The sequence below is a fragment of the Alligator sinensis genome, unplaced genomic scaffold, assembly GCF_000455745.1.
Source record: "Alligator sinensis unplaced genomic scaffold, ASM45574v1 scaffold269_1, whole genome shotgun sequence".
Classification (NCBI taxonomy): Eukaryota; Metazoa; Chordata; order Crocodylia; family Alligatoridae; genus Alligator; species Alligator sinensis.
The window spans coordinates 42,647-63,612 of NW_005842048.1; the positions used below are offsets into that span (position 1 = coordinate 42,647).

Sequence of the window (20,966 nt, forward strand, 5' to 3'; positions counted from 1 at the left end):
CCTGCTGAAATAAGAGGGGAAAGTTCATTCAGTTTCACATTTTTTCTATGTAGCTTCCTGCAGAGGTTCCAAGGACCGCTTCATTTGAGGCGTCTCTGGAAAAATTAAATGAACTGTCTGTTGCCAAGCCCGCTGGTGGCAAGAGAAGTAAGGGGACACCAGGGTCTTAGATAAAGATAAATCTGAAGATCTGGGATAGATCTCAAGATCTGCCACACTGGCCTAGTCGCAAAACGTTGTAGCATAACTCGCTGAGGGAATCATTTACCCCTTGGGAAGGGCAAAAACCATGGCGAGGGGCCCCAGTCTCTAAGGGAAATTTGCCTGGTAAGGGTTGGAGATGGATAGGACTCACCTACAGATGCAGGATCCTACGAGATGGAGCAGCGTTCACAGCCACAGCCCCGTTTTAAAAGTACTTACTCCCTGAGCGTCAGTGCGCATGCAGGGAGTGACATGATAAAATCGTGCCTGGAATCTCAGAGCTGGCCAGCAGAAGAGCAGAGCGGAAGCAGACTCAAGAGCCCCACAGTTCCTTTGGACCCGCGATCCCGGAGGAGGGGAAGAATCCATGCAGAACTGCAGATGAAGAACCCGGAGGGGTTCTCAGCCCCAGAGGCCTCAGGCAAAGAAGACCAAGGTGATAGTGGGACCCCAGATGCTAACTGGAGCACATAAAAGGGGACATGTGAGAGTCAGGCACCCAGCTCTGCATAAAACTGAGAGCTGGCTGGGGTTACACCTTCATTTACTTTTGTTTGTCAGACTACTAAACCTATACAGAGTCGCAATTGATGCCGCCTACTGCACTAGCTTAAGCGGGTACACAAGGTATGGGAACAAAACCCATTTTGAGGATGATGTAGGGGATATCAGGTTTTTCCCTTCCAGAGATCCCCTCCTCAGAGAAGGACTTCTTTTTGTCATAATTATGAATCCATCCAAATCAATAACATAGAGGCATTATTCAACAGGAAACTTCGGTTGCTAAAACTCTAAAACATACCAAAGACATTTAAGATAGGTAGTCAATTTAAGTGAATCAGTATATTCTGCTCTCACCTGCTGGTATTATGCCAAAAGGAACTGGTGCTCTGACAGGGGTAAGGATGTAATCTGTCTCTTTCCCAGCATCCATCTGAGCTTTTAGTAGTAGACCATGGGCTACCTCACTGATGGATCCATCTCCACCAACACAAACTACCCTATAAACAGAGAATAGATACAATGGTGTAAGATAAAAATTTTGTCTTATACTATAGTTTATCAAAAATGAAACAAGGCAATTGCCATGTTGTGATTATTTTGAAAACTACAATTCAAATGCCTAAAAATCACTCTGTCCTTAGAAAAAATATATATGCATATCCTCCACACACGTACACGTATTCCAAACCAGTTTTTAAAAATGTGAGTTTTGTAACTGCACACACACACACACAATATCAACCTGTGTACAGTTGATAATGAAAAATGATTTCCTATGTTCAATACTTAGTTCTATATCAATCAGGTATAGAGTTCAATACTTAGTTCTATATCAATCAGATTTGATTAATCTAATCAAACAGATTAGTAAGCACAAAATCTTGACTTGCAATGGCCATAAAAATACACTGTAATACAAAGTGATTTTCAATAATGCTACTAACCTAATCCAAAACCGTAATATATCAAAACATAAAAAAGCTGAAAACTCAGAAGTCATTAAAATTAAGTATGAATAAGAAAATGTAATATGCTATGATTACTAAATGTTATGCAAATGCTGTAATTGTTATAAGGCACTGATTTCTACTTTTTGATACAATTATTACAGTTCAAAACTACCAGCACCCTGATCATCAGGGATTCTAGTTTTATGTTTGCTACCGAAAACCACAGGATCTGCGTTTTTCCACAATCAACTGAATGCATGCTTGCATACATGGTGTCACATTTGTATGGAGGCTTTTGCCATCTCAGAGGCCTAACTATTCTTAGGCCAAGATTACACAAATAGAGTTACTTAAAGGTGGGCAAAAACATGAATATAACTAACTTGAACAGCACAAATGAACAAGAAGGGCAACATTATGTCAACTGGTACCACAGTAAATTTTTCCAGGTCAGGTAAGCTCAGTTCATGGAGAAGTAAGAGCTGTGAACTTCAATGTCCTCAGGCCGAATGGGCACAGAAATGAGGTCTAACACTTCCTCGTAGAGTGCTCTAACCATCAGACTGCTATGAAAAAGGTACAAACTACCAACTCCCCACCCTCATGTTTTTGAGCAACAGTTATCATGTGATTTGATATGTGCTCCAAGGACACACAATGGGGACCTGGGTAGTGTTTAAGTGTTTTCCCAGGATCACATTGATCACAGCTAAGTGTAGGAAGAACTTTTGAATCCACATGCTCGAAGTGGGTTGGTTCCACGCAGGCACAAATCACAAGTGTAGGGATCTCTGTAGTCTAAAAGTGGGGGCACCAAATAAACCTGGCCATCTAATGTATTTTTTAGCCACTGGACAGAGCCAACATGAATCATTCTTTGAAACTCATATACCTAAAATTAATGTAAATCACATAAGTCTCATTAAAGCACTTATAGAACCAATCTGCATCTGGCTCTAAAACTATATCCACAATTTGGATACTGGTATGGCCTGTGTGAAACTTACATTGCTGAAATTTAATAATAACTACAGAAACGTAATGCTTAATGGGAGTAACTTTGCCAGAAGTTCAAATTCTGCCTTCATATATTAATACAGACTGACTCCAATGAAGTCAACTGTCACCTTGATGTACGCCTAACTGTTGTGCTATAAGTTCAAAAGTAAAAGACTTAATTACGAAAACAGAGAGATAGTAGCATAAAAATAACTACAGCTATGTGCTGTCATCCTAGAAACATCAGTTTTCACTGCTGCATCAGCTATTCTAAAAACTCAACACAGATGTAAGTACTTCTTATTTCTGCTCCTGTATGTATTGCTTTGGACTTCTGAGTAAAAACAATTATTGCATGTAAATAAATATCTAACAACTCTAAGCTATGAATTAAGTATCCAAGATAGTTTAAATAGGTGTGGAGCACTGTAGCCAGGAGACTAATCCGATAGTACATGTGCTTACGATGAAGGATAAAGTCCTCATCATTTTCTTAGACTAAGCCATAAACATGCTTCACTGTTTATTACTTGACAATATAATGGAGTTTCACCAAAATATTTTGGACAAAGCTAAAAACCAACTAATCCACACTCTATGCAGACACTTGAGGGATATTCCAGGGTATAAAACCCTACTACCAGCAATCCTTTGCATGAAGGTACTTAATCATCGTTTCTGGAGTAGGTAATTAAACTCCCACCTGCTGTGGCTATAGAAGAGAATGCTTTTGTCTGTAAAAGCACTGCTGTGGCTAGTGTCTTCTCTGTTCCTTAAACAGCTATTAAGCAGTTTTACAAAACAAAGCATATGAATGTTGATGGCAGTTTCTCCAAGATAAACATATTTTAATAATAAAAATGAGTTTTCCAACAATCTTATGAAACAAACCAGACAATCTTATGAGGATGCTTAAGACTGAAAATAAGTTATATTTACTTTAGAAACATTACTGAAATCTGGGCTTGTTCCATATTTGTTCTATTGTATTCTTAAAACTATATCCAGTAATTCAGCCAGTTTTACAATAGTAAGTTATAAAAAGGAAAATGAATGTTGCTATATTATTTTAAAATGGATTTTTCTACTTCTTTGATATTCCCCTTCTCTCATAATTTTTTCTTAATTCGTTCTCTGTTGCTGAACTCATATCACTGATTTAAAAAATGTTCTGAATAAAAACGCCCACATCAAAACAATTACGGTGCTATAACAAAAAACTTTTGAACATACTTCAGGCCTAATTGTTAGTGAAAACCCTGGGGTGTATGGTCAAAACTTTTTGGTTCTTCAATATCAATGTCTGAAGGATTATGTTACATTCACCACTGTCCTAATCTTCAGTAGACAGTCATGGTTATGTATCAATGAAGGACTTCAATATGGGAACGCTTTAAATGAGTTTCATCCTAGCATAAGATGCAAGAAATTGAGGTGTGTTTTTACGGTTAATCTTTTGTCTTTTATAATATCCCCCACTGTTTGTTGACAGACATTCAAGGAGGGGAAACTATCCCCAGGACTTCATAGGGCAGTGACAAAGACAAGTAGCTAGAAGTTAACAAAGGGCTGCAACAAAATAGGGAAGAGGGCTGTTTGTTTGTTTTTGCTTTTTCTTCTTAAATATCAATTATCAAAACACACTTTGTTTTGGCCAGTGACACTATCTTTTGGTCTCGTGGGCTGAATACATGGCATCAGGCCAGTCTACGGGCCAGACTGGGATGTGTCAGAACCGAGCCAGTACTGCCTTTGCCTGGTCCTGCTTTGGCCTCGTGCCCTGATTGGCCCTGGTCAGCTCTGCGCTGCCCCATTCCAGACTGCCCAGATTGGCCTCACTAAGCTCTGCTAGGACTAGCAGTATCACAAGTGCATTAACTTCATACTTGTTACTCCACGGGGTCTGCCACTGCTGTGAGGAGGAGTATACTCTAGCAGCCTGGATAAACATTCACATTTTTTTTTAGTAGGGAAAAAGGGGGATACTTTGGATTGGCTGAACTGAGAGCAACCATGACACTGCCAATTTTCTAAAAATCAGAGAAGCAAACAAACAATGTTGAAATGTGTCCTAGACCCTAGACAGATCATTTGTCCTACCATACCAGCTATTTTAGAGTGACAAAAAGCAAATGCCCACAAGTTCAAGGTGTTTGTTACACTTAGAAAAAGTGAATAATCTACCACAGAAAGGGTGGGTCCGTGAAGAAGGAGCTGCTGTTTCAAATGGCAATTTCTTTGATCTGGGAACCTTTTCCACAACAAATTTAACATGAGGACAGATCTCTCTGACCCTCAGTATCATGCAGCAGTCTGCCTACTGCCCATCCTCCAAGGGAGAGGGAGAGAGGGAAAATGGCTGGTTCTGCAGGGAGCTCTAAAGAGCCAACCTGCAGGCACCTCTATCAGTCGTTGTCACCGATCACTAATGGTGAGGGGGCTGCAGTGGTGGTAAAGGCTGACCAAGACATCTCCAATGTTAGGTCAGCCTTTGCCATCCTGTGTGGCCTTCAGGCAGCTCTGTCACTTGCCATCGTAGCACTACAAAAATAACGTGTCCAGAGCCACCAAAAATGTATTTAGTTCCCAGTTCATTACAGTTAATGTTTAAAATGTAACGAACCATAAGCTTCTGATGCTGATTTATCTTCTGAACCTAGGCAAGATCTGAGAATGTGTCTTGGTATAGAGACAGTTATTCAGTTCAAGCTATCCTATCAAAATAAAAACCTCTCTCTCTCTCTCTCTCTCTCTCACACTTTTCTAAAACCGTTTTTCCCTTGTTACCCCCATCCATCTGGCACAGACTTACAGTTTCCATCTCACTTGAAGAAAAAGCTAGGATAATAGTCGATAGAAACACGGCAGGTCAACAGAAACACCTCCCTAATGGCTCTATCCCTTGGCTTTCTCTTTTCCAGTATGAGATTTTTTGGAGCCAAAAGAAAAAGGTTACCGTATACCAGTTCTTTACTGACACATTATTTCTGATGCTTCATTAAGAAACATTCACCTCTTAACTCCATTCTTCAGAGCAGTTGTAACTGCTACTAAAAAGGTTAGTACAAAAAACAAAAAACAAGTTACGGAGAAGAAATGAACATGCAAGAGAGCAATTGGTTTCAATTCCTAAGTGAAAATATCTGAAGATCATCATACTAAAAGACTGCTTGTGCTGGCCAAAAAGCATAATTTCTTATTCATAGAATATGCTGTTTTTGTGAATTTGGTTTTTGGTACAACTCAGACTGAAACATTTCAAATTTCCAATTAAATGGAAATTATGAGGAAATTTAATTTTGAAAACATCAGAACAAGGTATTTCCAAAACTGAAAAGTTTATCTGACCCTGCAGCTAACAGAAACATTGACCTGAACATTAGTTTAACTGAAAGGCTGCAGGACCCCCAGGATCTGTGGCCCTATAGGCGAGCCCTACATCACAAAAAGATACTAGACTACAAGGATCAGAATTAAAGCCTTCAAGGATCAGAACCTCAGCTCTAGAGCAGAAAATTCCAACAGGCCTACCTACAGCCATGGCTCCCTAGTGTCCATCCTTGGAACTGGGCCTCTCAGGGCTTTTAGACTTCTGGATCTCTGGCAGAGAGCTTACAAGTTGTAGCCTGGCTATGTGCCATAGAACCAGATACCTTAGGAATGCAGGGTCCCTAGGCCTGTGGCTCTGTGCTCTACGGCCGCTGTGGCTCTAGGTAAGCTGACACAGGACTGGGGAATTCTATGCTTCCAAAATCGCTACCATTAGGGCAGAACCACCAGGTGAACTGTCCCCTGCTCAGGATCCTGTGCTTTCACGGTCTGCATTTCCAGTATATACCTGCCAACCAGTCTGCCTCAGGGCTGGATCTAGAGTTTCAAATGCTCCCCTGACAAACTTGGGCAGGAATATTCCAAAACCAAGGATCCTGGAAGGTCTGGTTCCTGTCTGTGGGGCAATGCACTGGGAGTTCTGTCAGAATCCTGCTTGGATTTGACTAAAATTCATGATACCCAAGATGGTTCAAATGAAATAATTTAAGTTTAATGAACTGGCTTGCAGATTTGGACATAATTTGGGGAGAAAACTGAAGGATCAGTTCTTATGAACAGAAAAATGAAAAGGAAAAAAAAATCCAAAAGCTGCTAACTCCACTCTTCAGAGCAGTTGTAACTGCTATTAAAATAGTCTAATACAAAAAAACAGAAGCACATTTAATACATGGAATTCATCCATGGCTCATGACAGCACTAGAGGACTAGATCATGACTCCAAGGAACTTCAAAGAGAACATTAAAAAGGTATCTGAAACCCCCTCTACATATTACATGCATTACCTGGGTAATTGTGAAATTAATTTAGACTGACTACATGTGCAAAGTAACTAGCATACCTTTAAAAGATCCAACCAGCTACAAAATCAAAGATGGAAAATATGTAACAATTTTGTAACTGGTTTTTATCCAGCTTTAATTTGAACAAGTAGCATAGCTATGCCCTTGTGGCTTGGAGCCCCATCATCTGACGGAGCTCCCAGCAGTGCACCATGCACTGCTGCAGCTGGGAGTCCCACAGCTGATGAGACCTCCAGCCATGGCAGCACCCAGTGCTTGTTGCTGGGAACAACAGACAACAATGAATCTGGCAGCAAGAAAAATGATGACTTGGTAAAGTAGCACAGAATCCCCAGGGATTTCTGTTCTGGTGCCCTGCTTGCCTGCCCCTCGTTACACTGCTGTTTTCTCATCTCTTCAGGGGCGCTTATATTATTATTTTTGGGAGGGCAGGGGCTAGAGAAGCTGAGCTGGAAAGATGCCTTTTTTTATATTTCTCATTTCAATACAAGTTTCAATCTGAGTACCAAGAAGAAGAAACTGTTTATGTAGTCAGCTTAAAAACAACTTAAATCCTCCTTTCCCAAAGACAAATCCAGCTATATGGGTTTCAATCCATCACATCAGAGAAAATAATCTGGAGGAAGCAAATTCCCCAAAACGGGATATTTTTGTCTTGAAGTGCCAGTGTCATTTTTGACCTGTAGAACTTCACCATAGTTTCCATGATTATTTCTTGTCTCCCCCTGGGAATTGCCTTTGGCAAAGCCAAGGCTGCTCCTATAATTCTGACAAAGAGTGAACAAAAAGACAATTCTTAGATGTAGAGTACAATGAACTCTTGAAAGACAACACAGTGCATTGTTCCCCCCAACCCTCCCAGCATTGTTTACATTGCTTTTCCTGGTAGGTGAAATAATGACAAAGGTCAATAGGTAACTGCCACAGCAGCCTCCTTGTACATCCCAGCCAATAGGCAACTGCCACAGCAGCCTCCTTGTACATCCCAGTTGCAGAAAGAAAGAACCAAGTTAGAATGGCAGCTAAGTTATGGGTTCAAGAGTAAAGAGTTCAGATCCTAGAGTCTGCCTGGCTCTGCAAGAGAGAAAAGACTTTTTCATCAAGTCACAAAAATGTCACAATATAAAAATGGCCCCTTTTAGTTGATTTTAGAGATCTTAATCTATTTTTGGTTTAACTTACCAGACAACCCTTCTTTTAGAAACAAAATCTCACAAAGGATTCAAAACGGACCAAGTAAAGTCTCCTTTCTGTACAATAAGCTGCCTTCCCAACCTCTACTACAAGGTGCCTCAGTCATAAATTGTAGGAGACCTTCTCTGTGAATTAGGCAAGTAAATGTACCCAGACACAAATATATATCCTTTCTTTGTAGTCAGTTAATTGGGGTAGTTTTCATTCTCCAACTTGATATATTTTTAGAACTATGAGGTTTACAAAGTATTACTTAAACCTTCTTGTGTGTATTCGCTCAATACAAGAACCTAGAAAAATAAAAAATCCACTCACAGCTGTAAAATTAGCTCCAGACTTCCATGTCCTGTAATATCACTTTGTGCATAGAAAACCTAATCCTGTTCCCTTTCCTACTGCATTGTTGACAAGATTAGGCAGGGTTTTGAACTAATCAGGATACATTTCCATCCTTTGATTTACTTGTTTTGAATCAGTTCTTTAACAATTTTTAAAGAAAATAAAATGTTCAGCCTATTTTAAATATAGTATTTTTAAGGGAAAGTATTATACACATTAGGAACTATTTGTATGGAAAGAGTTTAAAGTATAGTATTTGTGTAATTCTTCAAAATATAGGATGTTGACATTTGAGAGAAAACTAAGAAGTCTTACAGTTATTTTCTAGGACTGAGTAATAAAATTATCAATGAATGCATGTTCAACAAACCTAAAGTTTCTAAGATAAGTTTTGAAGACAAAAGAAAACTCAGCCATGCTGTACATGCCAAGTACCGATACAAAATTTATTGAAATATATACCTGAAAATAGAATAATAAATTAAATCTAAAATTCTACCAACAGGAATTCTCTATATTAACCAAAAAGTATAGTTATAGGAATAACATCACTTGATTATACATATATCACTATATACTATCTGTATCTGTATCTATATCTATATCTATAATACCAAACTTACCCATCAAATGCCTGGAGTTCACATTCTTTAAGTACTGAGAGAGCATGTCCTTTGTATTCAGTTACTATGGAAGATATTTCAAGCATTACAATACTAAAATATTGAAAAATAAATCACTCAACAACTTAACATACATTATTTAGACATGAACATTATAATAAAAGTATAAGTGAAAATGTATTCTTGATGGTTTATTTTCTGATCGTTAAATGTATTAAATAGCTTGAACGTTTCACAGCTTTATGAATGCAACAGTCAAATATCTACTCAGTTACGGTAATTTGTTACTGTACTGTATCCCATACACAGTCATTTTTTAATTTAAAGTTGGTGCTTTTAAATTCGTAAGACAAACATTATTTGTTTATAGATCAAAAATACAGGTTTCCATGCTGGCAAATTCTCAACAAAATTTAAGCCTATCTTCATTTAGACATAAATAATTTGAATACCAATAGCATTCATTTGGCTTTGCATAGAATATGCAAAACGCTAACTAAAAATATGAAGAGTTAAATATGGAAATGTGAAATAAAGCCAAATACCAGCAATAATAGCATAGAACATAGGGAGGAGGGTGGCATGAGTATACACCAGAGTCTGTAGCCTCTGGAGGAAATGAATCTGTCACTCTACATTGCTGTCTTTGTGGTTGTTCATGCCCTATGTGGTAGTGTAAATGCCAGTGAAGACAGGATGAACTGGCATACTACAGATGGCACAAATCATCATAACCACATTTAGCATTTTCTAGGGCAGCTTTGCCAGAAGAGACAGCCCAGCTGCATCCACCCATCAAAGATTTCTGCTGACTGACATGACACTTGCAGATGGATTTTTTGTGTAAGAATGTGCATCATTATATGCAAAATTACATTAATCTTTCATGCTTGTCTGTCCCTGGTGCTAGTATGGTTCAAGCCTTTTCTACAATGTTTCTAGATATTGTTAAAATTATTAGTCTTGGTGTCTAAAATAATCATTCCGTATCCAGCAGTATTATCTATCCCCACATTATAATGTACTACTTTTGTAGACCACCCAGATGCTGCTGACAAGAATGAAAAGCTTTAAACCAAAGTATATTTAATGCTTATGTTCTTCAACATTAATACATTTTGAAAAAAAAAAGATTTTTCATATTAAACAATTATAGTAATAGAATGCACATCTGCAAAAATCTACAATTTAGTATTCTTAATGAATTTTCACAGTATCACGTTTATATGAACTACAAACTATGTTAGCATATCTTGGGAAAGTTTGAAGCTATCGTGAAATCAGAGCTACTGCATTTATAATTCTGGTATTTGCAGAAGCATATAACATGTTGTAACTAAAAAAGTGTAGGTCTACATGGTATATGGCAGCTCTGTCCAAACATACCCAAACTAGCACTTTATGCACTAGCTTCTGAACCAGAAGTAGCTTAACCATGTTCACCTGGCAGGCTGCTTGGGCTAATAGTTCCTGCTGCGAAACAGAGCTAACTCACTTGGGAATGTAACCACACACATGCAGCTATACCATTCCAGTGCAGAACTAGCTCAGCTCTCTGCATGGTACTATATGATACTGGGTGAATATATTTAGCAATTTCCAAAATTTTTCACAAAACTGGATTCATGTAGAAGTGTTTTTAGGCAAGGGAAAGCCTTTAATATTAATGTATTATTGTATTCAGTTCTCTGTCCTTATATCCTTATAGCAACAAATAAAAATTTTGTAAATACATTGCTTTTTGTGCAAAGATTTTTAAAAAAAGAATGTAACGTAAGAACTACCATTTACTGGGTTAGACCACAGGTCCATCTTGCCTAGTACCCTGTGTCACACAGTGGCAAAGAATGGATGCTGAAAGGGATCCACTGAAAGGCTATACCCAGGGTTTTTACCACAGTTCCTCTAGCACTTGCAGCCTCCAGCATTTAAGGTCTAGGATAGTGGTTCCCAATGAGTGGTACGCAGACAACCTGTCAGTGGTTGAAAGGGATCCACTGAAAGGCTATACCCAGGGTTTTTACCACAGTTCCTCTAGCACTTGCAGCCTCCAGCATTTAAGGTCTAGGATAGTGGTTCCCAATGAGTGGTACGCAGACAACCTGTCAGTGGTACGCAGCAGCAGGTGGAGGCGGGGGCACTCAGGGAATTCGTGCCCAGTGCAGGCACCTGGTGGGGCATGGCTCCGGCCTCACACACACTGGGCATGGGAGGGAAACTCTGTGCACTGGAGCCAGCTGCCTTGCCCACCAGGGTTGTACAGCACACGAGGGAAGCCACAAGCACTTTCTCCTAGGGGAGGCAGCCAGCTCCAGTGCACAGGGCTTCCCTCCCATGCCTGGTAAGTGTGGGGAGCTCTGGCAATAGAGACTACCCAGTGGAGGATGAGACTCTCGTTGCAATGTGCCGTGCTGGTCAAAGCTGCACCCCACTGGGCACCCTGAGCACTCCTGCCTGCTGCTGTGCCATCGGGGGAATCTGAGGGGATTCCCACACCCCCCACCCTCCCTCACACCTCACAATCCCCACACACCTGCACTCTACCCCTGCAACCCCCCACATATATACAACCCCACAACATACCCTATGCTCCCCCACACACACAGCCACACCCCCTCACAAACCCCCCACACACCTCTACCATACACACCCACCCACACCCCATCTGGTGGTACTTCAGGTTGTATTGTTTTAAACTGGTGGTGCACAATCAGTCAGAGTTTGGGAACCACTGGTCTAGGAATTTCTGATTCAGAAGCTGTACCCTTAATTCCCATGCCCAATAGCTACTGATGCCCCTTTCCTCCAGGAATTTGTCCAATCTCTTTTAAATCTGGTTAAACTGTCAAATGTTGATCATTAGTATAATAAATATCCGAAGTGCAGGCTGACTCTATGGGCACATCCAAAAAAGTACATATGTGCAGTTTGAGGTGCCACAAACTATAAATGCTGCACATGCAGGCATTTGCCGCACTGCTAATTTGCAGTGCACCAGGTTTTTTTGACCTGGTGTCAACAACAAAAAAATGAACCAGAAAAAAGCAGGGTGGCCCATGTGGTAGCAGCATGGTCCACCTAAAATCAGAGGCTGGCTGGCTACAGCTATGCTGTGACAGCTGAAAAGTGTGCCTGTGTGATAAAGGTGCTTGCTGAAGGCTCTATGAAAATTAGAACAAGTGTTTTTCTGTATTTGTTTAGATATTAAGCTATATGTTGTTGCTAAAAGGCTAATTAAAGTCTAAGATGTAGTGAGGCCTTGTATAAAGTAAGGCCTAGTACATTTAGCAAAGCCTTGAAGTAGAAAAGCCCAGTGGCATAGTTAAAATTACCTTATCAAAGGAATGCAAAGCTTGTACTGCTATTGGTCCGTCTAAGGACAGTTGAAGTAAAAGGAATCTGAGTGGTTGTATGTTATCAGAACCATTCAGAAGCTTTAAATTGCCTAGGATATCTAGAAACCATTCAGAAGGAAGATACAGCTCTGTGAAAAGGATTAGTTAGCTGTTGCCTGGATCAGTGGGCCTGTGGACCTTGAGGAGCCCAAGCACTGCATTCCAGGGTCCTTCCCCGTACCCTCCGGACAGCACTGTTCAGGGACTCCTGACTTCGCTGAACTTTGTGAAAAGAGAAGCTTGCTATGTATCAGAGGGGACTGCCGATAAGTTGCCAAAGTGAATTGCTTTTGTATGTCATTGTTTGTTTTGTTACTACGCGTAGTTGTGTTTTTGTTAAGTCAATAAATCTTTCTTACCTTTCTACCCCGGACCACACTCTCAATCCCTGAACCCTCCGCAGGCGGCTGGGACACTATGCTCCAGCTGCCAGCCAAGCTCCGCACACCCAGACTGCCGCTGCTGTTGGTGCTGGCCCCAGTCTCCCCTACCCTATCCAGGGCAACTTGCCACACACCAGAGTGCACATGCAGGGATGTTGTCCCCAGGGAAGTCCGCTGCTTGTATCTATTATCACTAATTGAAATCATTCGTGCAGCAGTTTGGACTCTCACGTGAGATGCAGAAGTCGTGACAGCACCGTTGTGGAGGAAGTTTTGCTGACAAGCACCAACAGAGTGTACCTCGGTCTTGTTGGCCTTGGAGCCAAAGGTTGTGAATCACCCAGTAAGAGATGCGATCCAGCAATTAGCGCAGCTTCTACCCATTTTGCAGAAGCCAAGGCTTACCAAGCTGACGGAAACTGCCAAGGCCATGGCAGTGGCCTCAGCGAAAGATAAACCCCCTGACCCCACGAATTGTTAAGAAAAGCCAAGAAAGGCCGGCCCAAGACTCCGCAAGCAAAAATGTGGAAACACTTGTTAGCTGCCTGTTACAATGAAGTGCAAATCAATAGACTGCCCTCCAGTGTCTTGAGAGAGCTGAGGGCTAAACACTGTACCAAAAAGGCAAGACCAAAAGCAGAGCCTTCTGCACCACCAACAATGTCACCAGAGAGATTCTCTGCCCTGAGGGCAAAACTGTCAACATTTTCCTAGGCACATGCGGGGCCACCAGCCTTTACCCTGCCTGACCACATGGCCTAGGGAGTCCGGCCAGCCCAACCCCCAATGAAAGAAGCCACAATGCGGGTAGTAGCAGGCTGAGGACCAGTATCTAAAGTTAATATTGGCCTCTTAATTCAGATACCTGTACAGTTTCAACTAAGTAAAAGTAAAAAGTCAATTAATATGCTATTAAACACGGGTGCTCAGATTTGCATTTTAAATTCCGCAGATTGGAAGGGGGAGAAAGGAACCCCTTATCTAGTAATTGGAGTCGGAGGCACCAGACGACCAGGACATCTAGTCCGAGCAACCTTCGCATTACCCAATGGCTCTAAGGTAACAGCGGCCGCAGTAATACTTAAAGGGGAACCAAGCTTACTGGGACTTAATGTACTAAAAAGACAGCGATTTGCCCTTGAACAAAAATTGGCAGTTTGAGTGCGCAGTGCTTCACCAAGAACGAGAAGAAACAGCTATAACACCTGTAACTCGATGTAGCATGATCCCACTAACCCTGCTTCCCATAAAAGGAGTACACAGACCCCAGTATCGAACTCTCCCCAGGCCACCTAACCTATTCAGTGCATTATAAGCCAGCAGTTAAAAGATGAGACTACTATTCGAACTCACTCTCTGTATAACAATCCAGTGTGGCCAGTGCGCAAGCCGAATGGAGGGTGACAGTTGCCTATTGACTTTCGAACTTTGAATGCTAATACTGACCCTTTGATGGCTGCCATCCCATCACTACCAGCCTTGACAGAAAGCATCCAGTATTATAAGCCTGCATGGATAGAATCCACTAGTATCAAAGACACGTTGCGACACTACGTGTTTGTAGCTGTAGAAGTTGCTACAGAGATAACATTCGCCCGCACCTCAGCAAGAGCTACAGCTCAGGACACTTGTGCAGCACTGGAAACTCTGCTAGCTGTGTATCCACCACCTATAGAACTACAGAACAATAATGGCCCTCACTTCTGCAATCATCTTGTGTATGACTGGACCACGAAACATAGCATGTTATGGACATATCACAGCCCATACCATCTGCAGTCTAACAGATTCGCAGAGCAAGCCAATGGCATCCTCAAATGCAATTTGCAGGTAGCCGCTGGCCTGGCTCTTAAAAACTGGAACTTGCACCTGGATCGAGCTATCAATTAGGCCAATAACTGACCCAGTCCGGGAGGTAACCCCATGCAACAGGCCTTTGGATTGGGTGGTCCCCGGGAGCCGGCAGTCGAGCAACCTAGGGGTGGTGACCCAAGAAAGCTCCAGGCAGGAAATTGGGTAGTAGTGAAGCATCCTCAAAAAAATAATGGGAGGGGACACTATTAGCAAAAGGTATGCATAATACATAGTAGGTATTTAAGTCAGATTTATCTAACAGGAGCCAAGCTCCTTGCTGTCTTGTTCCTACAGACTGGATCTGTCCACAAGTGCAGCCATAACCATTTCTAGTTGAGCCTGCCACTGAAGGCGAGTCCTGCTCTGTCACCAGTCTAAATTGACTGGCACCATGAAGTGATAGACTGTTATGAATGTACTCTTTTTATTAACGCCTTATTGTGTCTCCTGGGTAGGGCGTGTCTGCTATCCTTCTTATTACCCAGATATTAACGAACTTACTCCTGAAGACCTCAAGGAGTGGCCTGACCCTGCAGAGCATCCCCTGGAAACGCGTCCAGATGGCCTTCACGTGGTCCAGCTGCAGTATCCATACTAGAAGAAACCTGCCACCCCGGAGCAAGTGAAGTCCTGGTCTCTGAGTAGAAGAAACAGGATAGTTGACTGGCAAGGTGGTAACTGTCAGTGCACCTGTGGCACCAGTTATTACCTTGGGTTCATTCCCTACCTGAAGGCTGGAATGGCTAACTGTGGGAGGGGAGGTGATTGTTGTAGCCCTGCTCGTTTGGGAATTTGTTGTTACATACTTCCTGAGGGGAACCCCATTGAGCTCAACGCCCCTGAGTTTGTGTCCCCAGTAGTGCATTCTGCATCTGTTCAGCCTCTCGAGCCACTGCTCGGGAGAATCTACCCCCTCCCATCCCTATGGCTAACAACAGTCTCCAGCAATGGTGTGAGGCCCACCAGGTGGGAGAGCACATTACAGGTTGGAACAAAGTTATTACATGGTTTGTGAATCATACCTATACAGAGGCATGGTGGAATGGTACCCACTTTAATACAACCAGAAGAAGGCTGTATCCACAAGTCTCCACCACTTATCCTCATCCTTTTATACCAGTGGGGTTTCTAAAGCAAATTAGTGCTATGATTCTGCCAGGACAATGCTGTTTCATTAACCCAATACAGCATCGTCCCCATGAGCGACAGTGGGAGCTCTTTCGCTCTCTGAGAGGTGAAGCATAGTTACAGACTCCCAAAGAAGGAAGGATAAATGTGATCTGTGAGAAAACGGGGTGTTCACTACTGTCTCTGGCCATTCCCCCACAGGAGGCCCTGACACCGCCCGTGTATAATTCCACATCTTGGTGGAGGTCACAAGTTAAAATCCCAACCCTCCTAAATGCTTCATTGTTCACTGCCCAAGTATTGTTCAGACCAGAACAATGGTATGTTCGAGCTACTTTTCCAAACTGTTCAGGAGCCCGGGTAGCTAAAGAGTTGCTTAGATGAAAATGGTCAAACATTTTCCATTCCATAAGTGCACTTAAGTCCCGCAGACAAAGAGACACTCCAGGTTATCTTTAGGACGGACTTAACTCAGCTATGATTGTGTGGAACTTGGATAAATCCCAGAAAAACATTGAAGGAGTAGCAAATTTCCGACAGGCAGTAGGGCTGCTCACTAGGGGAGGCATGCTCAAAGAAAAATGTTAGAGCAAACTGACGAATTGCTAACTGATGTAGGATTAGAGACAGCCCATCTTGCCCAGGTCACGATGGACACTGCTTTTAAAGCAGACAAAAACCAAACTTGGAGTACTGCTGCTGCGCAAGTTCAGTTATCATTAAATATGCATTTTTCCCAGGTAATAAACAACGTTAAAAATAGAGAATGGCCCCCTGGCTTAAGAGACTCATGGGATGCCTGCAACATTTAAAGAGAAATACCCCTATCAAAGTATCTAGATTACCACTTGGGAAGGCTGTGATAAAGGAAAATGTTCATTCCTGGTACAAGGGGTAAAAGATGGAAACTAGATCACTGCTTATTTGCTAAACATGGGACCAGGAAGAGGATGCCTTTGAGACTAGAATCTGCATTGCCCCATATGGGAAATAGTTACCCCCGATGGCCCTCGGTATGTAACACAGTCTCCCTTAGTTCAAATTAGTAGCACCTTGATTGGATTAGTGACCCTACGGAGAGGCTGGCCTCTCAGCCCACCTAACATGACCTGCATATATGAGTTACCTAATATGTCATACATAACAATAGGGCAACGTGTTTGTTGGAAAGAAACAGGTCGTTTGATGCATGAAAATGGTACCACCTAGACTTTGTGCAATTCATGTTGCTTAGGAGCTAAAAGTGGAGCCGTTGTTCTACTGCAATTAAGTAACCGTACTATTGCCCTAAAATGGCCAGAACTTTCCTCTGAGACTATATCTCTCACCTTTATGATACCCACTTCATGAGTACCAGATGTAGACATGCCACAGTTAGAAAAGTAGAATGAAGTGAAAAATAAGCTGCAAAGCCTTGAGCCAAAGGCTCGGCAAGGCACTCAGTTGGCTCTCCTTGCTCGGGAGGGCGGGCGAATCATCAGTCTAGATGTCAACGTGCCCAAGCCATGTAAATGGTATGATGTAATCTGTACTATTTGTGTGTCACCAAGTGCCACCTCAGCTACGTGGCTAACCATCTTGAGCATCATACTATTCTGCATTGCCCTAGTGCCAACAGCTGAATGGTGTTTTAATCGTTGGTGTTGTAGATCTGTTCATGCTATGCAAGCTAAATTTATAGATCCCTCCCCATTTCCCGATGTAGCGCATGTGACTTTAGCATTTCAATTGTATCTATCATAGTGCTTCAGCAAGCAAGGGGTGGAGTGTGACAGCTGAAAAGTGTGCCTGTGTGATAAAGGTGCTTGCTGAAGGCTCTATGAAAATTAGAACAAGTGTTTTTCTGTATTTGTTTAGATATTAAGCTATATGTTGTTGCTAAAAGGCTAATTAAAGTCTAAGATGTAGTGAGGCCTTGTATAAAGTAAGGCCTAGTACATTTAGCAAAGCCTTGAAGTAGTAAAGCCCTGTGGCATAGTTAAAATTACCTTATCAAAGGAATGCAAAGCTTGTACTGCTATTGGTCAGTCTAAGGACAGTTGAAGTAAAAGGAATCTGAGTGGTTGTATGTTATCAGAACCATTCAGAAGCTTTAAATTGCCTAGAATATCTAGAAACCATTCAGAAGGAAGATACAGCTCTGTGAAAAGAATTAGTTAGCTGTTGCCTGGATCAGTGGGCCTGTGGACCTTGAGGAGCCCAAGCACTGCATTCCAGGGTCCTTCCCCGTACCCTTCAGATAGCGCTGTTCAGGGACTCCTGACTTCGCTGAACTTTGTGAAAAGAGAAGCTTGCTGTGTATCAGAGGGGACTGCCGATAAGTTGCCAAAGTGAATTGCTTTTGTCTGTAATTGTTTGTTTTGTTACTACGCGTAGTTGTGTTTTTGTTAAGTCAATAAATCTTTCTTACCTTTCTACCCCGGACCACACTCTCAATCCCTGAACCCTCCGCAGGCGGCTGGGACACTATGCTCCAGCTGCCAGCCAAGCTCTGCACACCCAGACTGCCGCTGCTGTTGGTGCTGGCCCCAGTCTCCCCTACCCTATCCAGGGCAACTTGCCACACACCAGAGTGCACATGCAGGGATATTGTCCCCAGGGAAGTGCACGGTTCCACCTGTAGGGACACGCCCTATGTGTTCATATCTGACCTGGACTTTGAAGCCTTCTGGAAGGAGTAAGCTAACCAGGCAAGTTTCTCTTGCTTCTTAGACAGCTGCCCAAGAGCATGTGAGCCAAAGTTCAGACAAACAATGTCATATCCCATGCCTTCCATCTCAGGTATAGTGTCAAAGATGCATCCATGGGCCAATCTTGTTTGCGCTCTTCTGGAGCTGCAGTGTGGACATCAGGATTTACTTTCAAATTTTTTAATCTTTTACTTTTCAGTTGTTTAATTTTTCTACACTGCCTGGTGGGTCTAAGGTTACCAAATGGTCTATAAAAGAACTCAGATATGGCAATTAAGGATAGATCAATCAAATGAGAAACTACACATTGGGGAACAACTGGCTTGGCTCCAGTACTGCAGAGAAGGACCTGGGAGTTAACAGTGGACTGCATGCTGAATCTGAGTCAACAGTATGATACCATTGCAAAAAAAGTCAACAAAATATTAGGACAGTATGGCCACTAGCAAATCATGAGAAGCAACTCCTCTACTCTATTTAGCATTGGTGAGGGCTCACCTGGAGTACTGAGTCCAGTTTGGGGCACTTCACTTCAAGATGTGAACAGAGCCCTGGCGTAAGTGGGGAAGTAGCTGACCTGAAGGCTAGGCAAGCAGGAGGAGGCAACAGGGAAGGCCTTCTCATTCTTCCTGCATAAGTAAGGCAATCGACTAGTTACCTCAGGTGGCTGTATATGAATGCACAGAGCCTAAGAAACAAGCAGGAGGAATGGGAAGTCCTTGCACAGTCATGGAACTATGACATAATTGGAATAACAGAGTTGGTGGGATAGCTCATATGACTGGAGCACTGTCATGGATTGGTATAAACTGTTCAGGAAGGGCAGGAAGGGGATAAGAGGAAATGGAGTTGCTTTTTATGTAAAAGAGTGTATGATTACTCAGAGCTCCAGTATGAAACTTGAGATAGGGTCAGAGGGAAGAGCAACAAGGGTGATGTTGTGGTTGGTGTCCAGCATTGACCAGACCAGGAGAATGGAAGATGAGGCTTTCTTCAAACAGCTAATGTAAGTGTCTCAATCATAAGCCCTGGTTCTCATGGGGGACTTCAGTCAACCTGACATCTGCTGGGAGAGCAATACAGCAGTGCATAGGCAATCCAGGAAGTTTTTGGAGACTGCAAGTGTTGGAGAGGCTAACTAGGGGCCATGCTACTTGACCCTGCACTTGATCCTCTTCCCTGCTCACAAACAGGGAAGATTTGGAGGAGAATGTAGTAGTGAATATCAACTTGGGCAGCAGCATCCATGAAATGACTGAGTTCTGGATTCTCAGGAAATGAAGGAAGGGGAGCAGTAGAGTATGGACCCTGGACTTCAGAAAAGCAGACTTTGACTCTCTCAGGGAATTGATTGGCAGGATCTCAAGGGAGGCCAGTCTGAGGGGAGGAGTCCTGGAGAACTGGCTGTACTTTAAAGAAACCTTAGTAAAGGTAGAGGAATGAAGGATCCAGATGCACAGGAAGACTAGCAAGTACAGCAGAAGCCCAGCTTGGCTTAACCATGGAACTCTTCAGTGAGATAAAACACAAAAAGGAAGCTTACAAGAAGTTGAAACTGGGACAAAACTAGGGAGGAGTATAAAAGCATTGTTTGGGCATGCAAGGATGAAATCAGGAAGGCCAAAGCATAACTGGAGTTGTAGATAGCAAGGGATATGAAGGGTAACAAGAAAGGTTTCTACAAGTATGTCACCACCAAGAGGAAGATCAGGGAAAGTGTGGATCCTTTATTAAATGGGGGAGGCAACCTAGTGACAGATGATTTGGAAAAGGCTGAAGTACTCGATGCCTTTTTCACCTCAGTCTTCACAGGCAAGGTCAGCTCTGAGACTGCTGCACCTTGCAGCAGTTTGTGAAGGAGGTGAGCAGCCAACTGTGGCAAAAGAACAAGATAGGAACTATTTAGAAAAGCTAAACATGTACAAGCCCATGGGGACTGACAGGATACACTCAAGGGTATTGAAGGAATTGGCCAATGTGACTGAAGAACCACTGGCCATGATCTTTGAAAACTCATGGTGATCAGGAGAGGTCCCAGATGACTGGAAAAGTCCCTTGTGGTGCGCCACTGGCCCTTTGACCCTTCTGGTCCTGGCACCGGCATTGACCAGTTGAGGGATTTCAAGTCAGGCTTCTGAGTCTATAGCTCCATCCTCTCTTCTGGGTCTGCCTTCTGGACCTTACAAGGGTGTAACACACCCAGTTGTGGAAGCTGGGGTTATTAAGGCACCCCAACCTGCCTTTCACCCGGGTGGTAACTGGCCTGGTATTTCCTGGAGGATCCCGTGCTACTGGGAGCCCCATTAGGCCACCCACTCCCGGCAGGGTGCAGTTTTAGGTCATGCCCAGG

General features: G+C 42.6%; 1 protein-coding gene across 3 annotated transcripts in view; it reads right to left on the reverse strand.

Moving 5' to 3' along the window:
* CERKL (ceramide kinase like) overlaps positions 1-20,966 on the reverse strand; it is a 115,252-nt gene that overhangs the window by 23,042 nt on the left and 71,244 nt on the right. For all 3 annotated transcript variants that reach the window (XM_025203232.1, XM_025203230.1, XM_025203231.1), the window contains 2 exons: positions 9,167-9,230; positions 1,063-1,205 (listed from right to left, as the gene is read on the reverse strand). In XM_025203232.1, the coding sequence (XP_025059017.1) occupies positions 1,063-1,205; positions 9,167-9,230 (207 nt within the window). The remainder of the gene's footprint in view (positions 1-1,062; positions 1,206-9,166; positions 9,231-20,966) is intronic.